Raw genomic sequence first — 22,227 nt, forward strand, 5'->3', positions numbered from 1 at the left:
TGGGAGATCATGCTTCCATGTTTCAACTTGTGGGATATTTTAAATCTTGAAAGTCTGCAAATAGAGATCACTTTGCATTTTGCCTGGCAGTAGTCACTTGCACAGGAGAGGGTTTGATGCTGGTGTGCATGGTGATTCTCAACAGGCAACACAGCACCCTTCAGCTTCCAAAAAATTTATTTAAAGCAGAATTCTCCATTGTTTGGGTTGTTGAGTACTTTTCCATTTGTCAAAAACATCGATCAATTTTTATTTAAATCTTCATCCATGCAGAGGCCATATCCGCCTCAGTAAACATCTACTTAGCTGCTTTCTCATGAACATAGGTTGTCCAGACACTACAACAGGTCCTGAAGAAAACAATTTCTAATCTGTCTCCATAAAGGCGAGATTAAAGCGTTGGGAAATCTTTTCTGCTGGCCACTGGGAAGCCAAATCCACCTTGAAACTGTGTGGTTAGAGTAGCTTCTAGTGAGGGATGAGTTTTAATATGTTTTTAGTTCTAAAGACACATGCAGAGGCCTTAGTATATTTGAAACCCCCTAACTGAGTCTGGGAAGAGGAGAATGCTGGCTGGGACAGCTGGGTTCGGGAGTAAGAGGTAACACGCACTAGAAAGCAGGGGTAGGATGAAAAAGCATCAGGGTGGCTGGTAGCCAAGCAACACGATGCTGTATTGAATATCAAAGGGAGAATGGCCCTTCATCTTAACACAGGTAATTCTTTGCTGGTTTTGTTCTGTTTGTTTTAAATTGTTCTAACAGTGCAGAGTTTTGGTAGTACTAGAATAATTAATATGTTCAGCAGCTTCTCTTCCAACTTTTCCCTTTTACCGGTGATAATAAACCTTGGGAAGCATATCTGATAAACCCAGGACACCATAAGTCTCTCACTGAAAGGTAAAGTCTTCCTCAGCTGCGAAATGGGTTGATGAGGTAGAGAAACCTTGCTGTTCAGCGTGCATCCTTTTGCAATTGTATTGGTCAATAGTTATGGTAGATTAGGTCAGGAAATGACCACAGCAAATGTTTACAATATTTCTGTTTAAATTCAGTCATCTTGATTAATACCCCCCTTATCTTAGATCAGTCTTGCTATCATATTAAGCCCTTTATATGTGAGCCCTCCATTAAGATTAGGGATTTGGGTAATTTTTGCACAACATCTTTTTTCCTCTCGCAGGATGGGATGCATAAACTGTGTACATCAAACTGGTTTAAACAGAGGTTGGATAGTTTTCACACCGTAGCCTGACAAGAAACAAGCCAGTAATTATAATCAAAGGTAGGAAATAGCCAGTTTAGGTCCAGATGTGCCCAAAAGATAAGCAAGGCTGGAACTCAAGTGGCCTGACTTGAAAAAATGTTGAAGACTAAGGTGTTTGTTTCAATCAGGTTTCCTTAAGCAACAAAGAATATCACACTGCTTCCTGCTGAAACTTTTCAATGGTTGGGCAACCAACTGAAATCTTATAATCTGTAATACTCAAACCCAAGTGAAGCAGAAGATTCCTCCAAATAATTCAGTGTGGTATCATTTTTAGTTGTTTGGGGTTTTTTTATTTCATACACTGTACTTGCAAAAAATACTATATTTTGGGGCCAGATGAATGATCAGGAAAAAATATTATTGACATACCAAAGGGTTTTTTTATTACCACAGAAATCTGAGGTGGAGACTCAAACCTTTTGGTGTCTGCAGCAGAGATGGCTACACATAAGCCGTTATCAGCTTTAACATATGAGGTGAAAATATATGCACTGGCCAGTGGATAGCATTGATTGATGATCTTCTTACTGCATATGGACTTTCAGCATGAGAACAACACATTTCATTTCAGTGAGGCAAATGTTTTCTTTTTAAGCGGGCAAACCCATTTTACTAAATTAATTTTTTCCAAGCTGAATTTTAAATTACAATTTTCCCAAGCAATGCTGAGCAGCTTCCATTTAGCCATTTCCCTATTTTTAAAAATGAGCATCGTGAGACCCTAATTGTTTGATTAAATACAACAAATGCAGACTGACTTGTGCTTGAAACTACCCCATAGCCTAACTGTAAACATCTGCCTTTGCTTGGGCTTTGCACTGCAGTTGTTAGTGCAACAGTATTATTAGAATATATTTGCATTTAAAGAGGTGCGTTAGAGTCACAGTCCAAGGGAAATTATATCTTAAAATAGCCTTAAGAGCAGAGCTTTTTTTTCTGGCTGAAACAAGCCATTCAGCTGCTGTTGTGGGAGGTTGGAGCCCATTGGGGTGGATGTTCAATCCATTATTCATGATTTTAGCAGGGTAGGGTTGTGCTGGGAGGGGGAAATCATTCTTTACCATCCAAAGAAAAAGCAAGTGAACAAGTGAGAATTGCCCTGAGTAAAAGCCATGGAGGAACTAAAAAAGGTAACACAATTCTTCATGGAGCAAATGCCCAGGACAAATCAAAGGGTTACTATGGCAACAAATGGGAACCAGTGGGAAAAAATGGTAAATAATTTTTCATTTGGTGAATTTTACCCTTTTTGCTAATGGAATATCCATAAACAAAAGGCAGCTTCCTTAAGCAGTCTCCTCCTGTTTATTCAGAAACAAGAAAACAGTCTGGAGGAAAAAAAAATCACTTTCACATGTCCAAGTATAGTTTGTGGCAATATTTGATACCTGATGCTCTAAAATAGAGCTGTACTTCCTAGCTCTGATTGTTCCTTCAGAGGGTATCAGTTCTGCCCTTGCCTAAGTAAATGTATATCACTACAGGCAAAAGCAGTCATCTTTGCATTTCAGAATTGGATTATCCTCATATGTAGCTTTTAAAGACTTACACATTTGTTTCTGTGTGGAAAAATGCCACAAAATCTCTGACACTCCCAGGTTATGGAAAAAGAACCACTGAAGTGAATTCACTTAAAAGGAACAAGTTGTCACAGAGAATTAAAATAAAAATGGATAGGCTAGAGAAGGTGAGAGCATGTCTTAAAAAGTAAGTCTTCCACAAGGTCTAGTAATAAAGGAGGAAGAGCTCACACTGAAGAATAATTTATTCTAATGAGTTTTTAATCTGTTTATCCATTTTCCTTATCATGCTCGTAAGAAATATAAAACATCTTTATTACTCTAAGTGAGTACCTGGGTTAAATGTGGACCAATCAGATACAGTGATGTGCAAGTTAGGTAAGTCACTTTACCACCTCATTTGAATCAAAACTTCTGTATGGATCTATTTTGGACATACAAGGAGAATTTTGGTCTGTATTTTAAATGTTCTATTTTTAGCTGGGTTTGGAGTGTCTGTGCTCCTTCTGTGCAATTCTCATAATTCCACGTGAGAGCTTTTCAGCTGAATGGCTTTTGCAGCAGCTCCCAGCCATGTGCTGAAAATTTACACATCCTTTTCTCTTGCCCGGATTTAAGATTTTGTTTTCCCAGAAAGGAAACTCTGAATGTTTTATACATTGTGACTTTTCTTTGTTCTGGGGGGGGAAAGGAAAAAAAACCACAACCCCAAAAAACAACAAATGAGGACCACATAGAAGGATATATCTCTTGGTGTCCACTATTCCTCCAGTGCAAAGTTGTGGGAAGAAAAAAGACAAACTTGTGCTGACAGGATCCCTTCCCACCAGGATTAAGGGCAGCAAGAATAATTTACTTTGATGAATTGTATTCTTTCTTGCTATGCAAGATTCTGTAAAGGTTGACAACATAATGGCTTAAAAGACCTTTTATGATGTAAATCTGGATATCCCAGTCATAACTGAACTCAGTGAGACTTTGTGTACTATCCATACGAGGTGGATTTTTAAAGACTGTGCAAAGTGTTCTGTGTTTTCGCAAAATCACAAACTCTCCATATAAGCACAGAAAAATAACCACACAACTGCCTATTGTACACTAGCAAATGGAATATATGCCATTTATTTTTAAGGGGTGAGGAAAAGAGTACAGCTTCAGAGGCAGCCTCTGAGAATTCAGTCAGATGTGTATTGTATGTAAAAAGTAATACAAAAGGCACTGGAAGTTCCTTTCAGATCTGGTTGATTGTACGCATGCAGGGGTCAGTATCACATGTGAAAAAGTAGCAGTTTTTAAACTGCATGGTCAAATAAGGTCCAGATGTCAAAGCATTAGCCAGAATAGCATAAAATATTCATCTTTTGGCTACATTGGAATTGCACACAAATGCTGCAGAGCATTTTTTTACCCTGCCTCCTCAGGCCTTATATTATTCCACTGCTCTCAAAAAAAATTACTAAAAAAAAGATTCCATGAAATTTGATCTTCACAGTTCTTACATGTAAACTGATCAAGTTTGCAGGCAAATTGAGATTGTAATTAGCTATGGTAAAATGGAGAAAACAGACAATAAGACCCAGCTGTACCTCACGGTGCATGGCAATGGTGTAAAAACAATTTGTGGCAGAAATGTGGGATTGTATGAGCTGGAAACTAACCTGAAAAGCCATCGACACACTGAGAGGGGCAAAAAGGGGTCAGTGCAACGACGGAGCAGTGGTGAAGCCCCCAAAGCATGGATAACTTTTCTCTGCGTATTCTCTTGAGGTAGACATCGGCCTGGATTAGCTTGTTCTGGAGTGATAACAGGTGAGAGAAAAGGACTTATCAGAAAGATTTGGCGCTGCCTGTCTGAGAGGACAGGAGTGAATCTGGAAGTGCAATAATTGGGATACATGGGAAACTGTCCGTCAGTGTTGAGCTGCAGCTGTTTCTGTGGTGCTGTGATGGAGTAGCACTAGCTCGTAGTTCCCGTTATATTGTGTTTGTATGTCTTGTTGTAGTGAGTTTGTGTCTGTTTCTGTGGTGTCAGTTCACTGTGTGGTGGCCAGCCCATTTTGGGGTGTTTTCTGTTCCTCCTGTAGCACATTCATTAATGAGAACAAAGGAAACAAAGAATGGGAGTTAACAGGTTATCAATGTTAGTGTCCATTTTGTAACAAACGAAACCACAGTTGTGCCACAGACTACACCCTGTTATTATATCACAGGGGCCTGATTTCCACACATAAACATCTAGAAGTCCAGCAGTATTGGGTACTTGAACTGCATATACAAATATCACATGATACATTTGTACATATTCTTCATTCATGATCCAGATGTTTAGCAGCAATCTACTAGGTGCTTAAGCAGCTTTATGTCCCTTGATTTGAGCAGTAAAAATCCCAATGCTTCTAGCAGAAATGACATTATATGAAATTATAGGCTGTGAAGAGCCCTCAGGTTGCACTGGAAGGAAAAAGGTGTGCAGCTCTGCATTCGTGCATTAACGGCTTTTCAATATGTTTATTTTACCACTTATAAAAAACTATCGTTCTTAAACAGGTAAAGTCATTGTAAAAAGATTTGCATTGTCTCGTATGCATATGATTGTCTGCCTTTATGATGTAGGTAACCTCTTCCTAGTAGTTCCAACAGTTACCGCATAATCCCAGCTGCCCAAGCTGCCTGAAGCTTGGCTTTGCGTGGACTACGTGTTTATTGAAATATTGCACAGTTTAATCATTTTCTTGCCGTAATTTTGCAGCCATAAGGTGTTGTCAGTATATACATGACTACGTGATTCCAATTAATATTAGTCTGAAGTAGAATGCATGATCTTTTAGCAAATCATTGTCCACTGGAAAACACAAGTGTGAAGTCGAGTGAAAAATTCAAACCTTGCCTTCCTGATAACTCTTACTGCTCTGATTCAGCTTCCAGTTTCAGGAATCCCAAGACCAACAACATTTCTAACTATCTAAATGTGTAATTGTAATACTGTAAGGGCAGGCGTATTAGGATCAGTGATGACTGTGAACAGAAGAGCATTGCCATGTTGTGTCAGTTTTCACCCAATCAACTTTGCATGATTTTGGCTGATTTTGAATTCTTAAAAAGAAGGAACACACTTTTCTTTTTTTTTTTTTTAATTACACCTGAGTTAACTAGGTACCTTACTTCTTATTTGCCATATTCCTAAAGAAGCCTGATCAGAATAAAAGAATGCAGAAATTTCTGATGAAAATAATGTTTCTTTTATTGGATGAGAAAATTAAACTGATGATTTACGAATGTTTGTGCAAACTAGCAAATCCCATTGCAAGCAGTACTTTCAGAATTATTTGTGCGACCAAATTTTTGCTTGTGCTATACAAAATGTCCGCAGACACATTAAGGTGTAGGATGAAATTGGTAAGACAGATAATGTTCTCTTGACCACTGTATGTGTACCTTTCAGAGGGCTAGAAGTGTCTTTTCCTCAGGTACAAAACAGACATGCACAAGTCAATAAGTGAATCAAGTAAAGAAGGAACTGATAGGGCCCAGAAAGTATATGTAGGGTGACTTTCATTTTTCAGTGGAGTATGGTCCTGCGGGTGGTTTATGGGATACCTCCATCTGCCTTATCTTCTTCTTCCCTCGAGGAGGAGAGGAGCATCTGTTCCAGTGACAAATACTTTTTGAATAACCAAAAGTGTCCCAGCAAGGGCTGCTGTGGCCCAAACACTGGCAGCAGCTGCTTTTGCTCTTAGGAAGTAGGAGGAGTGCCTGGGGAGAGGAGACGGGTGCCGGGCCTGGTGCTGGAGGGGAAATGGCAACACAGCTCCCCGAGAGCGGTCCCACGACCTGTGTTATATCCTTGCAGCTGCCGAGATTGGAGTGCGCTGGGCGTCAGCCAGCAGAGAATTTGGGATTATGCTTTGAAGCCTGAACAGATCCGTTCTTTAAATGTGTCTTTACTCTGAGAAGTAGGAATTTTGGTGCTGTAGTATTTTCTGTGGTAATGCATGTGAAGAGGACAGCATCTGGACAAGCATCACCTTTGTACAGACAAAGTTGTAGCTCCAGTGTGAGAGACACAAAAAGAAAGGGGTGGAAAGTTCTGATCATGAATGTAAGTGCCACAAGATTAATTAGCATAGTATAAATAATGAGGTTGACTCTGCCTTCTTGGGTCTTTATTTTTTAATTAACTTTCAGAAGTAAAGTGGATGGGATTCCAAACCTGATGTGAACATGAAATTAGAAGTATTAAGATTAAAATAGTGTTGGACCTGAAAGGGGAAATACTCAAGAATTTTGGTCAGATCTCAGGCTCATACTGATTATCACCGTGACATTTGTGGAGTAATTATTTTGAGCAGAAATCACAGAATGAAGTCGACTTGTGCAGAGAGCTGTCCTGTATCTGAAGAAAGGGACCTCATATGCTTAGTTGGTTTAATAAATGCTATCCCATTAACTGCCTAGTCAGAAGTGTTGCAAATCAACAATTAGGTTCAACATATGTGCATTAGATACATCTTCTGCAGAGATGTTAAAATTTTATAGCTTTGATTATCATAAAGAAATACGCCACCAAATTTGTAATCCTGTAAACAGGAGCTCATCTGACAAACATCACTGATGGTGCGCTGTCTTAGCTACTCGAGTGCAAACTCTGAGCAGAGGCCTGGAGGGAATATCCAACATGTAACATCAGCATCCCAACTTTAGTTTTCAGAAGCAGCCACACAGGAAATTCCCACACATATTTAGGGTGTTGCTATTTATTCGCACACTGTGCTTTGGTTTTAACTATTGATAACTGTGAGTTGTGCAGATGTCTGTCCTGCAGTTCTTGTTTTTTATACTATGGAGACACGTTTTCTGCTAGACCTGTCCCTTTGTCCTGCTGATCAGCTCAGGGATTCCCATGTTTTACCTGTACAGAATGTATCGATACAGGAGCTTCAGGCTCAGCTTGAGCAGGAGACAAGACTTCACCGAGAGGAGCAAGAAAAGTTTACAGAAAGGATCATCCAGGTAAATAAAAAACCTGCCTGCTGGGAGAGATGCGTGACCATGACATGTCGCATGGACCCTGTTTGTCAGAACCACGGGAACTTGTGTCCTGATGGCTATGCCTTTTTGACTTCATCTGAGTAAATGAAGAATCTGGAAGTTGGGGAAATGTACACTCCAGCCTGTTTTGCCACTTCAAATCTGGCATCTCTGCTTGGTAGAAAGAAGTTTTGTCCTCCCCTCTGCGGGGGAAGCTGAGATATGAAATACCTCATGGGTAATTATATCAGCCCCTTCAGCTTTCCATGAGCTGGGAAAGGGTGTGTTTGATCTCTGGGAGCACGGTTGGGCTCTGTGCCTTATTCTGCCCCTCCTAACGAAAGAAAATCCAACACTTCTCTGAAGTCAGAGGGGTTGTTACACACTCATAACTGAGACAGAAATTGGGACGTTTCTGTATCTCTCAATACCCCATATTTCCAATCCTTTAATTCATAACTGGTGAATAAATCATATTTTGTTACATGGACTCCTCCTGCTCTTTTGAAGGCTGGAACAGATTAGTCAATCGTTTTGTGAACTCTAGCTCCTAGAACGAAAAATATCTGTTCCTAATTTTTGCAGGCTGTTTGGCTGTAACTTAAGTTCTCTTTTTAAATTTGCTTCATAGGCCAAATTCAGCATAATTGTTGCATAGTGTAAAGCATTTTTCCCTGTGCCAGCTAATCTCACTAGACCCGAGTGGTATCTCTCCATTTTTTCATAAGTAGCTTTAATTTCCAGTTGACCTCCATAGGAGCTTTCTCATGGAGGCTTTTGAAGACAGCCAGTAAATTGATTTCCTTCCTAGACGCTTTGGCCATGAAAGCTTTTTGGAAGTTATGCCTGCCTTTTAAAATCCTTTTCTTTTGCAATAGCTATCCATTGAAAAAGCATAATACTCTGTGAAGCTACCTCCACCAGGGTCTTCTTCAAGAATTTGTGACCACAGGGACTTAGATCATAACAGCTTGTAAAAACAATGAAAAATGCAGCCAAATCAAAGCTGGCTACTAATGTTGACAGCCAGTAGAACTAGAAGAAAAAAAGCATCTTCTGGATTCTTCATTTTTTCCAGATTATGCCCATCCTGTTGATATTGTTCCTTTTTTATCATCTTCCAGGATTTCTGGTGGAAATGACTCAGATCTTTGCTGTATTTAACCATAGCTTCATTTGGTGAAAGAATCTGCATCAACAGAATCTATTTGTTTATTCCTGTAAAAATCAAATTTAAATTAAGCCTCGTTTTTGCTATTTAATTTTTAGCAATGTCTAATGGCATTAAATTTATGTGTGCTAGCGGTGTACATTCTCCATGAGTGTTATTAGGAGCTGTGTGTATGTTTTTTGGCCCATTATAGCTAATTTTGTTCCCGACCACTTTTAAGCTCCATTTTAAACCTATTTAAGCTAGCAACTACTGTAAAAAGGTGTAATTTACTCAGGAACTTTTTAAGACATAGTACTATAGATGCTGAAAATTTGCATTATGCCAGGGTACATCATTTAAAGGGCAGGAAAGTCCTTAGCAAACCATCTAATATGGACCAGTATCTTGTGTCAGAAGCATCTGAATGTTGCCATGAAAATCAAGCATATTTTTCTTAGCAGTATTAATTGCTGTGGGGTCTATTCTCCTGAAGAAGAATCTCTGCAGTATTCTTCATTCGTGTGCGAATGTTGTTTGTTGCAGGTTATGTTGTTATGGTTTAAATCATTGTGGTCATTAGTGTACTGTGGCTTTCACAGATTTCATCTGTGGGGCTGGTCAGCAAAGGCAGAGGCTGTTGTTCCACAGAATGGGAAGCAGTAGAAACTGGCATCTGTGAGCAGTGGCTCTGTACTCGTTTTCCATCTGCCTTTTCTTGATCAATATGAACCACAGCTTGATTGAAGTGGAAACACTATCTCATCCACGCAGAATATGAGATGCTGTACAACTAACTTGTACTAGTGCTGCTGGGCACAGGTTGTGCCATGGTTTGATTTTGACATATTGAGGGAGAAGTCACATTTAAAGAATGTTTCCAATGGCCTTGTGTTGAAGCAGATGTAATTATACGGGTGCTCCAGAGAATGAGCTTTTCTTGGTGCTTCTAGTACTTGAAACTAAGACATACTGAGTGCCAAATTGCAACCTATTCCTGTCTCTTCAGTTCCTGCATCTAGGTATATCAGAATGAGAAAATGTTTACTGTGGGTTGTTCAGATGCCTCCAAGTATGAACTATGAGAACCGAGGGACTAGTAGTTGTATCTGGATGTGGTTCTTTCAGAGGTGTTGCCTTTCTAGAAGCAGAGGGACATGTAGCCACAGAGGAAAGGATAAGTCTGTGGCTGGGGAGGGAAGAGGCAAGGATGGTACTCCAGGCTGTCTGAAGGGCAGCTGTGGTCCCACCTTGCAGGAATCGCTGCAAATGCATTTAGCAGGTGTCCTGTGTGCAGTAGTGTGTGGTGGTAGCTGAGCTGGAAGCATACTGCAGGGATATAGCCGAGAGAGGAAGGAAAATATGAGTGGTACAGTTTAAGCAGCAGCAGAGGTCTCACGCATCTTTAAACTAAATGTCCACTTCCACAGCAGGTTACTTGCATATGGTTATCTAAGCAAAGCTTATGGGTTGCTGTCCTCTGGTTTCCTTAACAGTCATAACTGCTGAGGAACTTATTGAGCCAAATTTAATAGCTACTCACTACTGATGAAGGTTAGAGATTTTAGTTTGTCTCACCCAAGAGAGTAACAGTCCTGAAGACTGCCTCAGGACACTAGCTCATTGATATGGTGTCTGTTGTTCCATTAAAGCTGGAGGAGGAGCATATGCAGACCCTGCGGAGGAAAGACTTGGAAGTGCAGAGCTTGACTTTGCAGAACAAACTGGAAGAGAAGACCTGGAGCCAGGAGAAAAGTCTGCTGCAGCAAGAACTCAGGCATTTCAAGCAGGACACCTTTCTCCTGTATGTCAAACTGAAGTGGCTGCTGAAACACTGGCGGCAAGGCAAAAGAATGGAGGAGGAAGGGGACGACGTGTTAGAGGTAACTTATAGATATATAACACCTTATTAACACAATGAAATTGCAAGCGGTGGGGTACTGGGATGTCCCTTCTTCATGTGTAGACTTTAAATATGGTGTGGCATCAGCAGCTTTATAATTACACATAGATTTAAAGAAGATTCAAATTAAACATGAAGCCTTTTCTTAAGTTGGCTTGTGCTAAAGTATATTCTGCATGATATGTTACAGACCACCCATCTTTAAATCTGAACACTTAACTACTACAAACATCTAGTCCTGAAAAACTCTCTTATAGTAAATGAAAATTTAAGTAGGTCTCAAAGATATGACTCCTGAATAATTTTTTTAAAGAAAAAAACCCCAAAACATTAGCGAGCTAACGGGAGTCAAATCTGTTTTGATGTGTTGAGTGCTGTCATTTTTCTCATCGTGTGCACAGTGCGTTCCTTATAAAGCCTGCAGCAATACAGATGGAGGGAAGCTCTGTTTTCCTGTTGGCAGGAGAATTATAGAGCTTCTTGTGGGAATTAACAGTGAATCAGTCTTGTTTGTTCCTCCTCTCCATACACACATCTACCACACTCAACAGCAGTACACCAGTAGTCATCATGGTGATTTTCTAAGTAGTGACTAAATTAAGATCAGGAATTTCAGAAGTACATAGCAACCTGGAATCCCCAAGCTGACATATCTCAGCAGAGGTGATTGCCAGCCAACACGCACTGTGAAGAAAGGTGCTGCTAAATTGTGTCAAGTTGGACACCCAGAATTACCGTGTGCTTTGGAGATCTTACTTAAAGAAAAAATAAGTTTAAAAAAGTGTTTGCCCATCTAACACTTTATACAAAATTCTTGAGAATAATAGATTTATTTTGCAGGTTCATGTAATTCTGAAACCATTTGCTAAGGCAACTAAGTAATTCTGCTCAGTATTTCTGAATTTCACAAGATGGGCCTAGTGTTTTTCAGTGCTGCATTTGGCAGTACAAGTAACCTTTCAGGTCTGGTAGGAGTATGCTTAAGCTGAACACTCCAATGTTTTGTATTCTTAGATGAAAGGTAGATGAACATCTTTACCTTCGTCTGCTGTGGTAATATGAGTCAGAAACAAGAGATGAGTAGCTATTCAGAAATAATTTGCTTCTACTTTACTTTAGCAGTACTAATTTGCTTCTGTGTAAACTAGCTCATCTTCTAATATCAAAATAGCTTTTATTTTTTCACTGTTTGGATTTTTTGACTGGTTAATTTATAATCAAACCACCTCCAGTCATTATTGGAGTCATGTGTTTTGCTAATGCATCAGAGAGAATAAAGTGTTAGATTTGGCTGCTTCCTGGTCTCCATATCTTCATCAGACAATATGCTAGTGTCTTGTATAGTTTTTCATTCATGCGTGAATGATTATATCCATCATGCTACATTACACCCATCTTCTCAGCCGTATAGAGCTCCTATTCTGCAGGCCTGCATACTGTTGTGTTCACATATGCAACATGTCGTATACCACCAAAGATTGTTTCCTGTAGCCTACAGAATAGAAGTCTATATCCCACCACAGAGATGCAGAGGAAGATTGTTCCTTCTCTTAGTCCTTCAACAGATTTCTGTCCCCTGAGCTAAATGGCAAAGGAGTGTCAATGTATCCCATCTCTTGGATTTTAGATCGAGCACCCTGAGGCCCTCCCAGACTTTGGCATTCAGTCTGAGCAGAAGGTGGATGATGCAGAGCGAGAGGAGGAGGAAGAGGATGTTGTGTTTGCACTGACAGATTTCTCCCAGCATCCCACCCTGGAGAGCACAGATCGTGGGCCACAGCTGCAGACTACAGAATTACTGCAGCAGCAGAAGCAGGTACTATACCATTTGTATATCATGCCCTGGGAATGGAAACTGTGAATTTTCCAAAGGAGTTCATTTTCTTCTGCTGCTGTGTTAAATCACCTAGAATCATACTTGTAAAAATACTTCTAGATACACAGCAATTACAGTGGTATTCATCCATTGTATTTATATTTAATCAGGAGCCACATGATTACTGTTCTCCTGTTGGCAGATGCTATCAGTGAAAAATCCTATTTCCTATTGTGGCTGTTTGCCCAGAAACATCTATCAGTATGTGATGGTCTGCAGAATTTACATGCTTCTCTTGCCTAAGCACATCTATGGTATTCTAGCTTTTAGCAAGAAGAGGTGATTTTGTTTCCTTTAAATAATTGAAGAAAGTAGCACATGTATTTAATATTTCCCTTAGAGATTATGGAAAAACAATGCGAAAGTTCCTTCCTGTCACTGGGCTTGTTTTTAAATGCCGAAAAGCAAATCATACTAACATCTCTCACATCTCCTGTGCCATAACTGTGTGTGTCAGAGCTCTACCACATATCCTAGCTTTTTCCTATCTGCATGTAGTGTATCAGCAGTCCTAACAATAGCAAACATCCAAAGCGGACAGACTTAAGGCTTCCAAACGTTCTCCAGGAGCATTTTTAAAATGGAAAACATTCAGATGAGATCATCCTGTTACATGGAATTATTTGCAATCATAAGTAGAATGGAATAAGAATTCTGTGTTAGAAACACAAATTCAGTGAAAAAGATCTTGAAGCTTTATGCCTTATGTGTCATCTCTGTCCGGGCCCCTGACTCAGGAGCTTGCTCCACAGTGAGAGCTCTCAGACAAATGTGTACTCTCTATGACCACAATTATTCCGCTGGACTTGCTGCAGGATCTGGGGATTCTGTGTGTCTGCATTGCATTTCTTCACCTTGAATTCCCCAGACTCTCACAAGTATGTACAACTGGTTTGCTTATTATCTACATGGTCTAATAGATAAGCAGATAACAGTAAGTCTCTATCATATAATAAAGTTAGTGCTGGGAGATGTCCAGGCTGTCTTGCAGCCTACCTCTCTAGTTCAAGATGTAACTTCAGTTAGAATTCCTGTTTGGATAAAATTGTAGAGATCTGTGGTCTTTATGCTACTTCATATTCTGCTTTAAGTTTATATACTCTTTTGCTTTCCTTTTTCATAGACAACTTCATTCTCTAGCTATTGTTTTCTGTAAAGCGTGCTGCCAAGTTAGTATTCATTTGATCACAGTTTGGCATTTGGAAAGGTTCTGCCTTGCCAGTCACCCAGACCCATCACTGTCATCCTCTCAGCAAGCTCTTCTCCAGTAGAAGCTGAAGAAGGCCACGGACAAGATGCTCCTGAGCACATCATTTAACTGCATTCCATCTGCAGACTGATTTAATCTAGAATGAGTAAAATAAATATAAGCCAACATACTAACTCGGTACAAACTGTGTTATGTACTAACCTCCCATATAAATCTCTCAAAATGACCAAGAACATTCAAATAAATTATGTCCTTTTTGAAATAATCATTGCTTAGGCATTAATCTCGATTAAGGCAGAAATTGGAAGTAGGATTGCTTGTAATTCATTTTTATATACATTCCATGCTGTTCTAATGCAGCAGTTCCAGGTAGTCTTGCTTAAAGAAATGAAGCATAGGAACAGACTACATCTCAGTACCCCTCTTGACAGGGAGTAGTACATGATATCCAAATGGACCTGTGAAGGTAAAACAGGTTTCTTGCCTTCCAACCAGGAAAAAAGTGTTATTTCAACATGACAAGACCGTGTGAGTTTGCTAAGGATTTCTCATTTTAAGCACTATTACTTGTTTTGCCCGCTCACTGTGGCAAATCTTCTAACAAGCACTGTGTTTATTGAAAGGCATGCAAAAAGGGGTTTCAGTGCTACAGGGCTTGTATTTGTCAATGGCAAGAAATGATTATGATTATTCTCTGACACAGAAATAGGAACCATAGCGAAGGTTAATTCTGATGCTGTCAGATGCAGGGCATCAAAAGTGTCTTCTGGAGGGCTGTGGCACAGGAATAGGTATGCACACCTCCTGCACCCTCGAGGCTCTGCCAGAGCCTTGCTCTGCCCCCACACATCTTAGTACCAGTCAGGTGTGAATTGTTTATCTCACTGTGGTGGATGGCTTGACCCTGCAGACCTCCTGCATGCAGGACCTTTGCTGTGCTCACCAGCCTCACAGACCCTGGTTCTTGCTCTACACATAGTACATTACTTTCACCCATAAACATCAGCTTCAGTTAATTCATATGTGATCCCAAAACACAATAACTAAACAAAAATAGAGCAAGAAAACACTTTGCCTGTATTGTCCCAGTTTTAAAAGCTCTGAGAGTATCAGTAGACCATGAGCACGTCCTTCCTGAAGGGATGGATCTCGGCAGTGCTCACCTCCCAGTATACCACTGACTAGTCAGGCTGCGCTGAAAAACACCCAGAGTTTTGGGGGTCTTCTATAGGTTCCTGAAGCCTGCAGCTGGAAAAAAAAGCAGTGTTTATATGGGGAATCTGAGGTGAGTGGTGAAGCTGGAAGCCTCCAAACTCTGCACCTGCCCGGGAGAGCCCTAAGTTACTGCTTCTGCCTGGCAAGCTCCAAGATTAAATGCATCAGCGCTCATTTCACATTGGGAAGGAAATATTGAAATAGTCTAGGAGTGGCTGAGGTTAACTGGGTCAGAAAAAATAAAGGGCTTACAGTAACTTGAAGTAACCCATATTTATTTTTAACATTTAATGTTAATATTTAATGGCTTATATCTTCAGTCTGCACTCTTGCTGCTGACTTTCTCACCCTGACTGGAAAGTGGAATTGTTTTGAGAAAAGTGATAAACAGAGCAGCCTTTAATATTATATTATTATGATTTGAGGTACCCAACTTGGTTGAAAATTTACATCTCGCTTGTCTGAGATTTTTATGTGGCCAGCATACAGAGGGATGAAGGCATAGCAGAGGGGAAAGGGGACAAAAAAGGTTATTTGATGAAAGGCAGAGTAGATGGGGACTCTGAGAAGGGTCAATTCGTTCTTTCTCTTCCTGGTGTTGTCCCTTGGCTGGTAGCTGGAGCATACACCAGAAGGGGTCTGGGAAGGAGCTGGCAACGCACAAGAGCCAAGTGGGAAATCTGGTCATGGGCAGAAGATAAGCAGGCAAGTAGGGCTGATGGCACAGTACAGGAGGGCTTGTTGTAAATCAACGTTTCTATGTGTGTGGTAAGAGATCAGGGAGAACAGCCTGTGGAAAAAGAAAGCACTTTGGTTCTGTTGAGTAGAAAGAGTGAGATGCATATGGGATGGTGTAAGATCGGGGGAGCAAGGGAAAAAAAGTGCACATCTGTGGTCCGGTGGAAAAAGCATTAAAAAACAATACACTTGCATTGTTGCTAGGGAAGAGTGTCAAGAAAATCCCCAATTAGATCTTTTTTTGCTCATACAATATTTGTTTTCAAAGCTTAGCAAAGAGAAAAGCCCAAAGGAATAGTAATTAAGACGTAAATGTACTAAAATGATTTGCACAAGATCCAGCTTCACTTTTGCCTAGACCTGCGATTAGACAGAGAAAATGCACAGTTCTCATTCCCTGTTTAGGCTCCTGACCTTGTGTTTTTAATTGGCTGCTCTACTAAACTGCTTGTATTACCAGACTGTGCTAAATTCTTACGTGAAATTCTCAGAGAGAAAAAAAAAAGTGACTAAAAGCAGAACTAAGCTTCAAACAACTGCTCTGGTCCCAAACTTTTCGAGAGCTGGAGGCTTCGTTCTCTGAGGTTGACTCAACTTAGTGAAGACTCCAGAGTCCTGGAATTTATTTGAGATTTACCACATTAAGTTTTTACTTATTGTCAGCTATTGTTTCCTTTACTTACAAATCCTGGGTTGTGGATACAAGACTTTAAACTGCTTTTGTAGATCTCTTGATTTAGATCAATTGTGAATCAGTCAGATTCCTCCATGCTTTAAATTTCAGTAACTGGCAAGGCAGTAAAGAGCCAGCTCCTTGCATGTGAGACTGTCCAGGGAATCACAGCCATGTCCCATTTCTCCTACCTGTACAACGTTCCTGGGAGGAAGGGGAAGACCATAACAATCCTTGTTATGTATCTGTGGGACTTAGGCAGACACTTTCACAGTTTCACCAGCAGAAATCTAAAGTATGTCTAGAAGTAAACATTGTATTCCAGAGCACTTTGTCTCAAAAGCACTTTGTCTCCAAAAACACTCCAGTTTAGCAAACCAGAAAAAATAATCTCATAGATCTCTCCAACTTCAGACTGTAAATATAGCGTCATGCAAAAAGGGAAATCTCTGCAGGAATTACAAGTATGTAACCAAAATTGGATTTGTATTGGCAAGTTAAATAAAATCCCACCAAGCCCAGGGGGCACCTGGGGTACTTGTCTCATAAAAGCAATATTGATGTAATGCCTCTAGAAATAAGACATGCCCTCATCCCAGTAGGCTACAACTCCGCAGTGGGGCACTTCTGACTCCTCTCTGTACTAGTCCATCACTTCTTTCTTTGCAATTCTAGTTTTACAGGATCTAAAGCTGCCAAATGTATGCCCAGGAATGAGGGATGCAGCTTGCTTTTCTGTTACTGGGGTTTATTTTTCTTCTGCATCATTTCCCTCATGAAGGCTTTAGACTACTTTGCCAGAGAAAGGTTTATGCAGCATACCAGAAAGCCCAGAATGTGGCTCTTGAATGAAAGCACTTCATAGACATTTGGGGTCGGGGTTTTCAAAGAGGATGAGGACAGATTTTGATGCGCTCACTACCCAGCAGCCCCTGTTGTGACACTAAGGACAAATCTTCAAAAGAGCTCTTATTCTGATTACTACACAAGGGGCTTGAGATGTTTGGAGAATTTAGCCTTAATTGAGTATCAGAATGAAAATTCATGGTGGAAAAATATAATCTCATTACATATTGAAAAGCAGGTGATCTTATATGCATGATGGAGACTGCTGCTGTATAGTAGGAAACTGCTAATTGGCATTAAATGTTAATGGAATTAATTCTGCTTCTGTGGGTGCATTTCTTATAAAACCCCTTGTTGTACACCATCACATTTCATCAGCCCAAACAGATTATAGGTCAGTCAATGAGCACCTGCAGTTATTTTCCTACATCTAGAATATTTTTGGTGATTAATCAAAAGGCTTGGAAAAAGTAGACCACATTAGTATGTTTTTAAAGAAAAAAGGCATCATAGTATGTCTGATTTGTGATCACAAAAGTGAGTGAAGTGGGTTCACTAATGCCAAAAATCTGATGAGCATGTGAAATCAGCTTAGTTGTCTCCATAAAATTGTATATGTATTGTCACTGAAAAAACTACATGAAAATTATTTAGATTTTTGTATACATCTGTCTACTTGACTTGTCTACACAGAAGTCTTCATGTAGGTACTTCATGAAATACCAGATAAGAGGGATTGCAGGAAGCCTGCACTTGGGAAAATAAAAAAAATAAAACCAATTAGACTCTCATGCAAGAATCAAGACAGCTAATTTGAGTTAGGCCTTTCCAAGGAAGCCAACGTATTCATGAGAACCAGGTGATTAAATGCTGAATTTGTTGAGTAAGCTTTCCCATTTTTCTGCTCATGCTGTGTCTGCTAATCAATTTTCTTAAAAGTCTTTTCTATTCAGAATAACTTGTCATATACAATCTGTAGCTACTCCCTGGTCTTTGAGAGGCGCATTGAAAATATTTGATTAAAATCTTGGATAAGTAAATCATGTTACACATTTCTGTGTAATTAATTGGCTGCAAAAAAAGGAGGGATACTTTTTATTTTACTGATCTGGGTTTAATTTTTAAAAAATGTTTTTCAATGTCTAACATTAAAACAACAAGTTTTGTAAGTCTCCAGTGAATTTGCAGAAAGTAAATGCCAAAACTAAGAAAAAAAAAATAATCAGAGATTTGAGTAAGTATTCGTGCTGCCTTTCAGTACTTTGCCAAGATCAGATGTCAGCTTTGGGCTGCACTTTGATTTAACTCAGTTTTTGGCTCCTGGCTAGCACAGGAACACAGACATTTTCAGTATGACCATGACATTCTCAATTAGGACGTGGATGGAGGGTTGCTCTTTCATCCCACCTGCAAGAGGGAAAGTGGCCCACCTGGCATTCATGCCTTCGGTACCAAACAGGGAGCTGCTGCAAAGCCAGCCTGTGTGCAACTGCCTGGGACTGAACAGAAATGTGAAGTACAGACTAGTGAAAGACCTTAGGAGATACTCAGCTCAAAACCTCACTTTTTTTTCCCCAAAGTTATTTTATCTGATAATACAGAAGTATGGAATATTAATCCCTTTTCTTTCTGTGTAGTTTACAAATACTTGAGGTTTGATGCTGAGCAATGACTGTATGTATGAGATAACCAGCTGCCCAACAAACCTCAGGAATGATACTTTAGCTTAGGTTTACAGCATTAATGAAGAAGTTACTACAGATGTCCTCAATCCAGGAAGATGCTTAGTGTCTTTTTCAGGGTGACTTTAGTGTCTTTGGCTTTCACGGGTGCTTCAGGATTACGGCTAACAAGGAGTAGAATCATGGAATTGCAGAATCACAGAATCATATAGGTGGGAAAAGACCCTTAAGGCCATCGAGCCCAACCATAAACCTAGCACTGCCCATTCCACCACTAAGCCATGTGCCTAAGTGCCACATCTATGCGTCTTTTAAATACCTGCAAGGATGGTGGCTCAATCACTTCCCTGGGCAGCCTGTAGGCAGAGAAGGCATTGCTATTAGTTTTCTCATGCAAAAGTTAACCCAGGCACTTCCTCTTCCATGCAGTGGACACGCAGACGTTTTTCCTCCTTGAAATGAAACCAGAGGCTAAACCCATCCAATGACAGCATCTCGTTTGTTTTGTTGCGGCAGGCGAGTGAAAATCGGAAGCTCCTGAACGCTCTGAAAGGTTTGCTGGATGACTTCCGCTCAGAGCTGCGGGATGAGGAGCGTGAGCGCCAGGGGCTCCAGCAGCAGTACGCCCTGCACAAGGCAGCATGGGAGGTGGAAATGACTGAACTGAAGTGTCACCTTGAACAGGTAACGTCCAACACCGGTAAAGAATTGCTGAGGTACTTAATGGAACAGGAAATCTATGACAGCCAGGAAAGGGACTATATTTATTCATTTTAACCTGGTGCCTGAACCCTGCCACGAAGCCTGAGCAAAGCTTTGCCTCTTGAGTTGCCTCTTGGATTCCAGTTGTCCCAGTACGAGTGCTCATGTAGTAGGTACTGTGTAACGTAGATGAGGACAAAGTAACCAAACGTCTTCTTGCTGTGTTTCCTCAGAAGAGTTGGCTGGTAATGTATCAGCTCTGGGAATGAGGCTTGCGGGTGTCTGTATTTATTGGCATTTAAGGAGAGAAAAATGTCTCGATGTTGATGAGCTCACAATTAGGTCATCGCTGTGCCTTGGCACAAGGCTGTGTTATTTGATGCATAGGAGAAGAAAAGAGTGATTTAATAACACTGAAGTGATCGATCAATGTGTTAATGTTAAATCAGATATTCAAAGCTAGTGGTTAGTGATGGATGGTACCCCGCTGCAGACAGAGCTCTAGCTACCCACCATGGGGTGCAGTTAGATGTATATCAAATCTGGTGCCAGGTGCTTCAGCGTCATGTACGGCTGTTCATGGAAGATGTACTGTTTCTGAAGCCATATGAAAGCAAATTAGCAAAAAACCCACAAGGATTCATTTCCAAATCTGATGGCATAAAAGCTCTAATTTTCTGCATTAAAGAGAGGAGTGGTGGGAGAATTAATAAGTTCAGATCTTGAGAAAAAGATTTGTAATTGTAGGATTTCTCTGCAGAAGACAAATATAAAAAAAATACTCACTGCCAGGAGGGTGGTACATTCAGGAGGATTTACTGAATGTCAGAGACTCATTCTGAGACGCAGAGCTGAGATGCAAGCACTGCTTTTCCTGCCCAGGTCCTTTAGGCTGCCTTCCCGGAATGAAGGAAGAAGCTTTCATTTTAGCAGAGTTTTCTCTTAATGGATTCAGATATTCAGTTCAGCTGCTTCTTAGTATAGACACATTTCCGACAACGGATCACCTGAAAAAAGGAAACAAAATCAATTCCCATTTCTGCTCCTTGCAAAATAAAACCTTGGTGACAGATTTACCTTAAACTTAAGATGGCAACAAAGAACAAAACTTAGAGAAACTTAGTCCGACAACAAACTGCCAATTTAGAGCTTGCATGCTTTGCCTTTGCACGGGCAACACACTCCCAGGCTGTCACTCTGGCTGGCGTTTGGCACCAGGATGGTGCAGCGACTCCTGCCCAGGGAGAAGAAAGATTTGCACCCTTCTTTCTGGGGGCTTTACCAGGCTCTTTGCTACCTCTACTGCTCCACTGGTAATGAAATATAACATAGGCCAATTACTGAGCTATGGGTGTTACTTTTTTACATTTTTTCAAGCAAATGAATGAAGCTGGTTAATATTTAAGACATAAAATTGTCTTCCTTACCAATTCCCCACAACATTTCTATTTCACAGTAAAAGCAGGTCCCTAATGCAGCAGCAAAAAGATAACACATCAATCATTAGAAGGTCAGTTAGGATAGGGTAAGTGTCCCACTGAGGTCTGGTGTATGTGCTCACAATTACAAAGAGGCAATTAAAAAACTAAATATAAAAATAAAAATAATAATATGATAAACCTGAAATAGAAACAATGTAAACAACAATTTAACTCAAACTAATGGTAAAGATTCGAAATATGGGGTGCTTTCACTATAAGTTCAATTTCAGGATCAAAATGGGAGGAGCCAGTGAATGATACGTAAAATATCAGCATTTCATATTTCACTATTGCTTGCTGCTTTGGAGCTTTAGCACTGCATGTATCATTAAAAATAAAAGTCTTGGCTGTTAGAAATGCATGTACGTCTGATTTGGAAGAAGGATCCTCAGGCATTGTTTTTAAGATAAGAAATAATGACATTGCTTCCAAGTATGGGGTTGTGATAATGCTGAGTCAATAAGGCAGTAATTCTCAGCCTCCGGCTGGGCAAGTAAAAGATCTCGGTATTCTGGGAATTCAGAAAAGTTTTGAAGAAGGAGGGCTTTAGTATGAGGGGCCAAACCCTGCATATGCTTTGGGAACTTGCATGTAAGGACACAGACCCTCACTAAGACTCTGACCAATGATCCAGCTTCAGGATGCTGGGGGGAACACAAGCTGTTGTGTACATGGAGAGGTATCTGGCCAACCTTAGTAGTTAGCAGGTTTAGGAAAGTCTAGACTTTCACGCTAAGGAGCCACTAATGGACCTTTCCTCCATGATTGGAGCTGTTTCATCAGAACAGAGACGAAAGGACTCTCTCCTTGCCAGGAACATCGTTCTGCCTTCCATAGGCACCAAGAACTGAGTCTGAAGACACTGCCTCTGACTGGAGGTTTTAGGTCCCAAAACACTGAACACCAGGAAATTACTCTGATGGTATATCACCAT

At 40.3% G+C, this 22,227-nt stretch overlaps 1 protein-coding gene across 6 annotated transcripts in view; it reads left to right on the forward strand.

Moving 5' to 3' along the window:
- The window catches only part of MTCL1 (microtubule crosslinking factor 1), a 118,935-nt gene that overhangs the window by 75,158 nt on the left and 21,550 nt on the right, over window positions 1–22,227 (forward strand). For 3 of the 6 annotated variants that reach the window (XM_055705349.1, XM_055705345.1, XM_055705346.1), the window contains 4 exons: window positions 7,707–7,799; window positions 10,620–10,850; window positions 12,498–12,686; window positions 19,627–19,794. In XM_055705349.1, the coding sequence (XP_055561324.1) occupies window positions 7,707–7,799; window positions 10,620–10,850; window positions 12,498–12,686; window positions 19,627–19,794 (681 nt within the window). The remainder of the gene's footprint in view (window positions 1–7,706; window positions 7,800–10,619; window positions 10,851–12,497; window positions 12,687–19,626; window positions 19,795–22,227) is intronic. The other 3 variants (XM_055705347.1, XM_055705351.1, XM_055705348.1) reach the window with 1 other exon arrangement.

This window comes from Falco cherrug, chromosome 3, assembly GCF_023634085.1.
Source record: "Falco cherrug isolate bFalChe1 chromosome 3, bFalChe1.pri, whole genome shotgun sequence".
NCBI lineage: Eukaryota > Metazoa > Chordata > Aves > Falconiformes > Falconidae > Falco > Falco cherrug.